The sequence below is a fragment of the Triplophysa dalaica genome, chromosome 25 (assembly GCF_015846415.1).
Source record: "Triplophysa dalaica isolate WHDGS20190420 chromosome 25, ASM1584641v1, whole genome shotgun sequence".
In the NCBI taxonomy this organism is placed as follows: domain Eukaryota; kingdom Metazoa; phylum Chordata; class Actinopteri; order Cypriniformes; family Nemacheilidae; genus Triplophysa; species Triplophysa dalaica.
This window is the reverse complement of record NC_079566.1, coordinates 577,464-589,370: the sequence shown is the minus strand read 5'-3', so window position 1 is coordinate 589,370 and position 11,907 is coordinate 577,464. Positions and strand designations below refer to the sequence as shown.

General features: G+C 38.4%; 1 protein-coding gene across 1 annotated transcript; it reads left to right on the top strand.

Moving 5' to 3' along the window:
* Window positions 1–1,503: 1,503 nt before the first annotated feature.
* Window positions 1,504–10,532, top strand: gtf2h4 (general transcription factor IIH, polypeptide 4). The gene is made up of 14 exons (XM_056740791.1): window positions 1,504–1,590; window positions 1,894–2,009; window positions 4,091–4,195; window positions 4,284–4,415; window positions 4,496–4,681; window positions 4,761–4,869; window positions 5,012–5,080; window positions 5,267–5,350; window positions 6,637–6,805; window positions 6,894–7,024; window positions 7,106–7,153; window positions 7,582–7,660; window positions 8,678–8,739; window positions 10,127–10,532. The coding sequence occupies exons 2-14, from the start codon at window positions 1,894–1,896 to the stop codon at window positions 10,235–10,237; spliced, it is 1,401 nt and encodes a 466-aa protein (XP_056596769.1). The 5' UTR covers window positions 1,504–1,590; the 3' UTR covers window positions 10,238–10,532.
* The last annotated feature ends 1,375 nt before the right edge of the window (window positions 10,533–11,907 follow it).

Here is an 11,907-nt window from a genome sequence, read left to right as displayed (position 1 = left end):
TCAAAACCTAGAGAGCCTATAGGCTTCGACAGCTCTCAGTGCAAATGGACACTGGACTTTCTGAGTAACAGACCCCAGGAAGTCAGGATTGGCAAACCTTACATCATCCATCCTGAACACGGGAACACCACAGGGGTGTGTTCTAAGTCCCCTCCTTTACTCACTCATCACCACTGACTGCTCCCACATTCATCCCACAAGGACCATTGTCAAGTTTGGTGATGATACCACCATAGCAGGGGCTGATATCAGATAACAAGGAGACAGCCTACAGGTAGGAGATTCAGCACTTCACAGAGTGGTGCTCTTACAATAATCTGGAACTAAACATCAGCAAAACCAAGGACATTATTTTGGACTTCAGGAAATCAAAACGTACAGAGCACTCCGCCCTCTGCAGACAAAGAGGAGGAAGAGAGGGTAAAGAGCTTTAAATTTCTCAGCCTGCACATCTCGGCCGACCTCACCTGGTCCAGACACATCTTCCAGCAGGTGGAGAAAGCCCAACAGAGACAGCAAGTAAACACGCTCGGCTGCCTCAAAACCTGCTGACCAACTTCTATCGCTTACTTACTGCTGCACGGTATGGTACTCCAGCTGTACAGAAGAGAACATGAAGGATCTGCGGAGGTTATTGAGGGCAGCTGAGCGTGTGACTGGTATGTCAGTGCCCATACTCCATGACATCTACACTGGCCGACTTCAGAAGAAGGCCAGCTGCATCTCAAATGACCCTGCTCACCCTGGACATCATCTGTTCTCCCACTTACCTTCTGGGAGAAGGTACAGACGGATAAAAAACAATAACCAACAGACTGAAAAACAGTTTCTAGTTTTTATCCCCAAGCAGTAAGATGCTTAAATACATAATCATTTACACACCAAACTAAAATGTGCAATAAAAACTCCTATCAAGGCGCAATAATAACCCTCCCCTATATGACTCTGCTGCACTATTGCTTTACTTGCAATGTCACTGCACTACACTTTATATGTTTTATATTATTGTGTAGATATATACCTTTGTTTATGTATGTAGGTCTTGGCTGTTCTGACATTCAATTGTGTAGCCTATATTATATTTGTATAACTGTACAATCTTAAAGAGCTGCTAAACTGTATTTCATCATTCCCCAAACAATGACAATAAAGTTCTGTTCTACTCATGATGGTGACGGGTCACTATATCTGTTTGTCCTGAAAATGAAAGATGTAAACATGTGTTTTTATATATTCTTACTGAAAATATATTATAAATTGAAAGAAAATGACTAGAGTTTTTATCACGCAAAACTCTTTGGTGAAAAAAGTAACCATTTAGTAATCGGAAAATAATTTATAAAATTTAATCCTTATTTCATGACCTTCTAATTCTAGTTGAAATACAGTTTCCATACATACTGCTGTAAATAACTAAATAAAAAACAAAAAATATGGATTTGAGAAGACCCTCCCTATCCACAGCAAACTAGCCAATCAGACGGGCCAAATTGGTGATCATGTGATCATTCAACATGGCTTCACTGGTGAACGCATAGAACAACAGTAAAGAAAGAAAGTAATGGTGCTCGTTTATTAAAGTAAAACGAGGTGAGCGCAAATTTACTACATTAAATGTGTATTAAGGAGGAGATATTTGCGCCTAGATGTTTCAGTGACGCATTGAATAGGAGTGTTTAGGGTGTATCAGACGCTCCACATTATATTGTATATTCAGTGTTGACGTTATTAAAATCGCTTGACCTGTAACGTTAAACCTCGTAGTGTTTAATGTAACATGCTTTGCACCACTGTAACATGGTATTGCACTTACTGTCATTTTGTTAACGTTAGCAATAAAATTGTCAGATCTATAGCATATCATCTGAACAATACTATGCTGTGTTTTTCCAGATGAAGCTTCGCGTTCAGCTGCAGTGTAAAAACTTACACGAGTATCTGAAGGAACTGAGTCCAGAAATACTCGACAGACTCTACAATCATCCAGCAACATGTCTGGCAGTCTACAGGTTCATCTGCTTCAATGTTTAATAGTGACTCATAAATATTGAAATAATGTGCATACATTTACCTAAATATATGCAATTTGCATTCATTAAAATACTTCAAAATGTTTATTCGTTTTTAAGTAATAAAATAATATTTACTGTGTGAAGTTAGACGAAACACAACATATTCTGGGTGTCAGAAGTAAGTAAAACATGTCCAAAGTCAATCTAATAATTGACCTTTTTGGTCAATTATTAGTGGTCCTATATTCAGATAAACTTGGGTAGTATACAAATATACTGTACATGTGTCCTAAAATGTGACATCGCAAGAATTTGTAAAACAAACCGTAAATAAATATACAATAAACCGTTTTTGCTGTCCCACCATAGGACACATTAGTTTATTTGTCAACTAAATAATTATTTTGAATACCTTGAACACTCCTGGTTAAAAAATAAAACAACTAAAACATTTGAAGTTGTTATAAAATGTCTAGTCAATCAATCAAATAATGCAATGACATACATTTATATGCAGTTGCCAAAGGTGATGTTTGGAGGACATATTTGCACAATATTCGCAAATGGTTTGTTTAAACCATAAACATATACGGTGTGTCGACCGATATACATTTTTTTCAGGCCGATACCGATTATTTCCATGTGAATTGGACCGATAGCCGATATTTTGAACCGATATATATATGGTGTAAAACTTTAATTTATATAGAAATTAAGAACACAGGCTCTGAAACTTTTGAAAGATTTTTAATTCTGACTGAGAAATCTTAATCATAACACTTATATTAATAATAACTAAAGAAAGAAGGGAGCACCCAGCAGAATTCTGTGAACATTTTGTAAACCACAAGCAACACAGTAAAAAACTACAAGGAACAAATGAATTGAAAGGAATAAATTATATTTATTTATGGGAAAAAATATGTTCTGATGACTAAAAAATTGCATACAATACTAGAACTATTCAATTTATCATTTTGCTCATCATTGGATTAACTAGCACAATTTGAATTTATATAATAAGTGTAAATGATTGAATTGCCTTCACAGCTTTATTGTGTATGTTGTTGAAAAGTTAAATTAAATTGAAGTGTTTTGCATATTCAGTGTAGTGGATTGAGATTTATCTCAACGTCTGATGCTGCCTTACCTCAGAGAGCATGAACCCGAAGCAGCGCTTTCGGTGTGAGAGTGAAAAACACTTTCTGTTCCGCAGCCTCCCGCGTTGATTGGCCCGACAATGTGACTTAGTCCCAACAAATCAGAGGGGCAGTGGGCGGACATTACTCTAGGCAACAAACTAGAGTGACGTGTTCCGACTGCTCTCACTAAATCCTTGGCTGCATCCGAGCCAAATAGCGCATTTCAAAATTAAATGATTTTATCGGCAAATCGACTTTGAAAACGATCGATATCGGTTATCGGCTAAATATTTGATATCGACGCCGATAATCGGCCAGTTCGATAATCGGTCGACCACTAGTTGCCACAATGGACGCCTCTCCACTCATTCGATTGGATAATGGAAAAAGCATACTTGACGTCAAGCGCTTTTCTGCTCAAAGTTTAGCTTTTTCAACTTCGGGCACTCAGAGCGCTCCTCCTAAAACGCGAGACACAGCAGGCATCAGAAAAGCGAGGCGCCTGGCGCACATAAGCAGTGCACAAAACTCTCCCTGCCAACTGAAAACAATTCAAATGAGGCAATAGACTCGATCTGTCTGATCAGGCACGAATACCGTTGGTCGACGTACATGTGTGTTTAAAGTTTGGCGAATGTAAATAGTGTGTCTCCGCTGGTCTTACTGGTGCTCCAAATCCACATTTTGCTGTCGAAACGTTAATTCATAGTCGAGCAGACAGAGCTCAAAGTACGGAAGCCATCATATTGTTTTGGCTATACTGAAACTCAAAAAGTTGCACGACGGTGTCGTATAATGGCCTCCGAGACCAAGTGTTTTTCCAAAGTTGGATGTCGCTTCAAGCCATATTCTTTTCTGAGTGCACTTTATAACCGTGAAACTAAGGACAGTCAATGACTGATGCTAATTGGCTCATTGTCCTGTGTTTGCGTGCAGGGAACTTCCATCGCTGGGGAAAAATTATGTAATGCGGATGCTATTTTTAGACCACCCCCTACCACAGGCCGCAGTTGCTCTGTGGGTTAAAAAAGACAGCCAAAAGTAAGTACAAAGTTTGTATCGCACGATAGCTGTCTGTACTGTGATATATAATCTTTTTATACGTATCACTTTTGTCTGCTTTTTCCAGAGATCACGATCAGTGTGTGTCTGTGTTAACTGGTTTACGGCTCTGGCACAGCCAGCAGCTTCAGGGTGGACTTCAGGGTTTTGTGCTCAACCCTGTGTTTAAAGACAACCTGAGGATAGCACTGCTAGGCGGGTGAGGAACGAGACGGGAATACATCACCAATATGCATATTCGCATAATTGTGCTAGATTAATATTCTCTCTCCTTGTTAGTGGGAAACCATGGGCGGATGATGGCAGCAGTCTCGGTCCTGATCGACATGGCAGAGATGTGCTGAGTCTCGACCGCTATGCCATGGAGCGTTGGGAGGTCATCCTTCACTTTATGGTGGGCTCACCGAGCGCCGCCGTCAGCCAGGATCTGGCCCAGCTGCTCAACCAAGCGGGGCTCATGAGGAGGTACATTCACTGCAGTTATAAAATACTTCAAAGTAGGTCAGATAAGATCCGTGGACCAAATGTTCTTGATATTTCTCAGTGAACCTGGAGAGGCTCCATGTATCACATCGGCAGGGTTTCAGTTTCTGCTGCTGGACACGGCCTCTCAGCTTTGGTACTTCACCCTGCAGTACCTCAAAACCGCACAGGTTGGTGATTTCTAGATATCTTCTCATAAAATGTATCATAAGAGGATTACATGTTCAGATTTGATGGAAGGTGCTGTTTATACATCTATGTAGCTAGTGGGGTTTGGAAATGTTTTTATAACACTCACACTCTTATTCACAGTCAAGAGGTATGGACCTGGTGGAGATTCTTTCCTTTTTGTTCCAGCTGAGTTTTTCCACTCTCGGTCGGGTGAGTTTTGCTTTAGAGTGTCAAGGATAACTTGACTCGAATATCAAAGGCTTTACTTTGTATCATAATTAGCTAAAATATTCAGCTCCATTCTGCTACAGGCACACAAGGTCATTTTTGCTATTTTCTTCACTTTGTTTAAAGATTTTACTTTGTAGTTTGACCAATGTTATTTCTTTGAAACAGGACTATTCTGTGGAGGGCATGAGTGAGTCCTTGCTCACATTTTTGCAGCATCTACGAGAGTTTGGCCTGGTCTTCCAAAGAAAGGTCTGATATCATGTAGAAAACTCATTACTTTTATGATACAGTTGGTATGATATTACAACTATAAATCCGTTGGATTAACATAAAAATGCAGTACCGATCAAAAGTTTTTGAACACTTCTCACTTATTATACCTATTTTGTCCCCATTTTAGAAGCTCATCAAAACTGTAGAATAACACAAAGGGAACTATGAGGTGTATGTTTCGACTAAAATATCAAAACCATAAAATAAAACTTGTTATAATTTAGCATCTTCAATGTATTCACCTTTTGCCTAAAAGTTGGAGAAATTTTCTCTTGCCATTTTCTCAAGCAGCCTCTTCATTTTCTATGAATTTTTCCCGTGGCTGTACGTCTAGTTTTGTTCTCCACAACTTGTAGATTTGATGATGCAATATTGGACCCACCCGAGGTTAGAGGGACAGTTCACCCAAAAAGGAAAATTCCATCATCATTTACTCACCCTCAAGCTCTTTCGAATTGGAACAGATTTCTTGGTTCTGTGAAACATAATTTGAACCATGTGGGAAACCAAATAGTTCTGGGGCGCTATTGACTACACTTTAAACCCGAATAAGTTGGGAAACTCTTTTGAGTTATGATGTTCCCAATTTTAAGTAAGCAGAACTATAAAGTTTTGAGTTGGTTGTACTGTTGTTAACTCCTCTTAATTTTAAACATTTAGCAAAGTAACTCTTTTATTTACAGTTAAAGAAAAGAAAGGTCTTAAGTCAACCTAAATATTTCAGCTGCATCAACAATTAACAAACCGCCTTCATAGAGAGTGATGCAACACACATGACTGTCATTGCGCCTCCCACTACCTAAGCATAAGCACCACTCTTCTGAACGGTGGTAACCCAAAAGTGAAAAAAAACTCTTCTAAATATCCAAGATAAATGAACATTCATCATAATGAGGCCCATTCCTTTCAAATATCTAAAATAACACTTAATTTCAAAATGTACTCTCCCAATTCAATCTCACGCAAAGCATGATGGGAACTGAAATTCAATCTTCTTGGGTTAACTTGTTGAAATTAAGTTAAACTAACTTGAACTGTTTAATTTGTTTGTACATTCGGGTTTACAGTGTACCTTAGTTTTGTTTCCTACTATAGTTGTCAGTAGTGCCCCAGAACAAATATTCTTCCAAATATCTTCTTTTGTGTGCAGTGTAGCAATATTTATATAGGTTTGAAGCAACTTAAGGCTGAGTAAATGAGAACAGAATTTAATTTTTTTTTACCTTTTAAGTCACTATTTTGCATTGTTGTCTACATCACAGAGAAAGTCCAGAAGGTATTACCCCACAAGGTTGGCCATAACTCTAGCTGCAGGCATCACGGCAAACCCTTCCTCTGGTTCCGCTTCCTCTGCGCTTGGAGCTACACCAGGAACAGGAGACACAGGCTTCATTGTCGTAGAAACCAACTATCGTGTATACGCCTACACCAGTATGTGCACCCACACATACGAGTCTACAACCTATAGTGTTCATTGCTCTGTATAACATCAGTAAAACCATCTCCCTTTGTCTGATAGATTCTGAACTTCAGATCGCACTCGTGGCTCTATTTAGCGAGATGCTGTATCGCTTTCCTAATGTGGTGGTTGCTCAGGTAACCAGAGAATCAGTGCAGCAGGCCATAGCAAACGGCATTACTGCACAGCAGGTGAGAGAGATGCACACAGATGCTGTTGCTCCATTTATGAGTTTATCTCTTTAATGACTCGACTGTTTCTGTCATCTTCAGATTATTCATTTCTTACGGACCCGAGCTCACCCTGTAATGGTTAAACAGGTAATTATAAAGAGCTTGCTTTATTCTGCATCCTCTGCATCTATTTATTACATGGCAAGGTACCCAAACATATAAATTATTTAAATGAGAGAAGATTTGTTCATGGGCAAATGCTTGCTACTTGGCATAGTTAAATATAAGTCTTGGTAGCCGGAGGTTTAGTGTAGTATCAGATAAATCTTGGTAGCTGGAGGATTTGTTTTGAAAGAAATAAACACTTAACATGTTAAAAATTCAATTAATGTAAAACCCTGTTAATCCTATTGATTTAAAATCCAATTAATCCTGTTAGTTTGCCTTTTTAGGTCTAGATGTCCCTCAGGTGTCTCCCGGCAGAATATTGTGATGCTTATCAGGAATATTCTATACTGCTGTGCAAACATTTAATCTGTATGTGAACGCACTTTGTGTCTCCATCTGTGTTTTAGACCCCTGCACTCCCCCCAACCATCACAGATCAGATCAGACTGTGGGAGCTCGAGAAAGATCGCTTGCAGTTCACTGAGGGTGAGTGTCTTGGGTGTATATTTAAGCAAGATCAGCACTTTATAAAATAATACAAATCTAAAGTGTATACATATTTTATATACAGTTAATCTAGTCTACCTGTTTCATATTTGCATTTACCCTCAGGTACATTAATGCTTCTCTCTTACATTATTCTGTATTATTTAAATGAGTAGATGTAACTAGAGCAAATGAAAATGCTTCCATTTTGATATAACAGCATGTTAGTGATATACCATCACTTCCATGTTAAATAAGATTGTATTCATTAAATTCTTTGCATTGAAATAAGGTTTGATCAAGGTACCTTTAAAACTATCTATATGCAGATATGAAATAATGCATTATGCACAAGTCTTAATTATGGATTTCATATATGTGAGAGTTTTTGTGACACCACTTCCGAAAGACTAAGAAACATTACACTACCGTTCAAAAGTTTTTGGACACCTACTCACTTATGTTTTTTTTTTTACATTTTAGAATAATAATAAACTCATCAAAATAATGAAATAGAACAAAGGGAACTATGTGAATTATGTTGTAACTACAAAAAGTAAAAAATAGAAATGAATACATGTTATATTTGATCTTCAGTGAAGTCACTTTTGACTAGAATTAGTTTTCTCGTCATTTTATCAAGCAGCTTCTTGAGGTCTTAGCCTGAGATGCTCTTTAAACAACATTAAAGGAATTCCCATATATCCTGTGCTATTATTAGCTGTTCTTTCTTCATTATTCTGTTATCCATTTAAAAAATATATTAATAAGTAATCATATTAATAAAATGTTTGTTTTCTCTTGAGAAAAAAAAGGGATATTTGCAGAAACATATTTTTGTCTACTTAACTAATTTCAGACATTTGTGCAAACACCTTCAGATTCAATTTGTTTTTTATAATGAGAAACACTTCACTCAGGTGTCCGAAAACTTTTGACAGATTTAGTGTATATGAAGAATTATCTCTCATTTGCATTTGCTTATTTTCCCCCTTTAACTCCTTTTTTGTCTTTCAGGAGTATTATACAACCAGTTTTTATCCCAGGCTGATTTTGAAGTGCTGCGAGATAGAGCTCAGGTAAATGACTAAATTTTTTTATTTTTACTAACTGTTTTACAGTATCTCACAAGAGGGAGTACGCCCCCTAAATATTTTATTATATCTTTTCATGTGACAACACTGAAGAAATTACACTTTTCTACAATGTTAAGTTATGAGAGTACAGCTTGTATAACCGTGTAAATTTGCTGTTATCGGTCTCACTGTCTCATACTGGTCACTGGAAGTTCAACATGGCACCTCATGGCAAAGAACTCTCTGAGGATCTGAAAAAAAGAATTGTTGCTCTACATAAAGATTGCCTAGGCTTTAAGAAGATAGCCAACACCCTGAAACGGAGATGCAGCACGGTGGTCAAGACCATAAAGTGGTTTAACAGGATAGGTTTCACTCAGAACAGACCTCGCCATGGTCAACCAAAGAAGTGGAGATAAGAGCTGTTGTCCCAGAAGGAAGCCTCTTCTAAAGATGATGCACAAGAAAGAACGCAAAAAGTTTGATGAAGAAAAGCAGACTAAGGATATGGATTACTGGAACCATGTCCTGTGGTATGATGAGACCAACATAAACGTATTTGGTTCAGATGGTGTCAAGCGTGTGTGGCGGCAATCAGGTGAGTAGTACAAAGACAAGTGTGCCTTGCCTAGACTCAAGAATGTTGGTGGGAGGAGGGTCATGTTCTGGGGCTGCATGAGTGCTGGCGGCAGTGGGGGGCTACAGTTCATGGAGGGAACCATGAATGCCAACATGTACTGTGACATACTGAAGCAGAGCATGATCCTCTCCCTTCTGAGACTGGGCCGCAGGGCAGTATTCCAACTTGATAACGACCCCAAACACTCCTCCAAGATGACCACTGCCCTGCTAAAGAACCTGAGGGTGAAGGTGATGGACTGGCCAAGCAGGTCTGCAGACCTAAACCCTATTGAGCATCTGGGGGGCATCCTCCGACGTGAAGGGTCGCAAGGTCTCTAACATCACCAGCTCTGTGATGTCGTCATGGAGGAGTTGAAGAGGACTCCAATGGCAGGCTGTGAAGCTCTGGTGTAGTCCATGCCCTAGAGAGTTAAGGCAGTGCTGGAATATTGACACTTTGGGCCCAATTTGGACATTTTCACTGAGTGTACTCGCTTTTGTTGCCATCGGTTTAGATATTAAGGGCTATGTGATTAGTTATTTTGATGAGACAGCAAATTTACACTGTTATACAACCTTTACACTCACTATCTTACATTGTAGCAAAGTGTCAATTCTTTAGTGTTGTCACATGAAAAGATAGAATAAGATATTTACAAAAATGTGAGGGGTGTACTCACTTCTGTGAGATACTGTATGTAACAACCTGCAATCTTTACTGTGTAAAGTTAATTTACTCTGAGTTGACTGTAAAACTTCTATCTTATAGGGTTTGGGTGTATTGGTGTGGCAAAACCCGGCTCACAGGGTAATGGTGGTGTCGCCACATGGACACAGCGAGGTTAAGAGATTCTGGAAAAGACAGAAGAGTCATACATGAGAACAAAACAAGAACACACTATTTATCAAGACAGTGAGAATGACAGTAATCCACTATTCACTTTCATGTGACATAATTACTGCTTGGTGGACCTTTGATGAGGACAAACCAACCAACCATAGATCCAAAATGTTTTGGTTCCTACACATATCATAACACCTTTGATATTTGCAAGACTGCTTCTATGTACATAATCACAACCTTATTGACATTCTTTGCTTTTGTAATCCTCTGCTCTTGCTAGATTACATGTTTGTGTCTAAATTCAATGGACTGAAATAAATACTTTTTATAAGCGCTTCTCTCTTGTTTGATAACATGGAGATTCAGTCCATGAGGTTTACATTTTACCTACAAGTAATAGGCAGGAATAAAGCGCTTCCTTATGATTATTCACAGAATGGGAATTATGCTTTGAGGGTAAATAACAGTGCTAGTGGATGAATCTTGTTAAATCGTTACAGAATTAAAAGAATAGAAAATAAAGCTTATTTTATGATACCTGTTCATGTTTATGCATGTTTGAAATGAATTGCAATAATATATTTTACATTTTATCACCATAAAAAAGGAACAATACTAACATTATGTATAAAAGCAATTTGTGTTGTATTTATGTATACAGTTTTTCCAAACATTTATGCACTATTACAGTAATATGGGTGGTGACATTTTGTCATAAATAACGATGTCACATTGACAACCCTTAAAAAATAAGCATGTTTTTACCACAGTACTCATAAATGCAGATAGCACACTCCATCTGGCTTACGTCTATTTGACGCTGCATTTACATCAGCAAGACATCTACAATACAAATGCAGACGTCAAATAGACGTAAGCCAGATAGATGTACAGTCATGGCTAAAATTGTTGGCACCCCTTAAATTTTTCCAGAAAATCAAGTATTTCTCACAGAAAAGTATTGCATTAACACATTTTTTGCTATACACATGTTTATTCCCTTTGTGTGTATTGGAACAAAACAAACAAAACGGAGGGAAAAAAGCTAATTTGACATAATGTCACACAAAACTCCAAAAATGGGCTGGACAAAATTATTGGCACCCTTTCAAAATTGTGAATAAATAAAATTGTTTCAAGCATGGGATGCTCCTTTTAACTCACCTGGGGCTAGTAACAGGTGTGGGCAATATAAAAAATCACACCTGAAAGCAGACAAAATAGGGAGAAGTTGCTTTAGTCATGGCATTGTGTGTCTGTGTGTGCCATACTAAGCATGGACAGCAGAAAGAGGAGAAGAGAACTGTCTGAGGACTTGAGAACCAAAATAGTGGAAAAATATCAACAATCTCATGGTTACAAGTCCATCTCCAGAGATCTAGATGTTCCTTTGTCCACAGTGCGCAACATTATCAAGAAGTTTGCAACCCATGGCACTGTAGCTAATCTCCCTGGACGTGGACGAAAGAGAAAAATTGATGAAATGTTGCAACGCAGGATAGTCCGGATGGTGGATAAGCAGCCCCAAACAAGTTCCAAAGAAATTCAATCTGTCCTGCAGGCTCAAGGTGCATCAGTGTCAGCGCGAACTATCCGTCGACATTTAAATGAAATGAAACGCTATGGCAGGAGACCCAGGAGGACCCCACTGCTGACACAGCGACATAAAAAGGCAAGACTACAGTCTGCAAAAATGTACTTGAGCA

Coding starts and splice junctions, on each gene's coding strand:
- gtf2h4 (XM_056740791.1), top strand. CDS start 1,894: ATGAAGCTTCGCGTTCAGCTGCAGTGTAAAAACTTACACGAGTATCTG. Junction 2,010..4,090: donor ACATGTCTGGCAGTCTACAG/GTTCATCTGCTT, acceptor GTTTGCGTGCAG/GGAACTTCCATCGCTGGGGA. Junction 7,661..8,677: donor TCGCTTGCAGTTCACTGAGG/GTGAGTGTCTTG, acceptor TTTGTCTTTCAG/GAGTATTATACAACCAGTTT.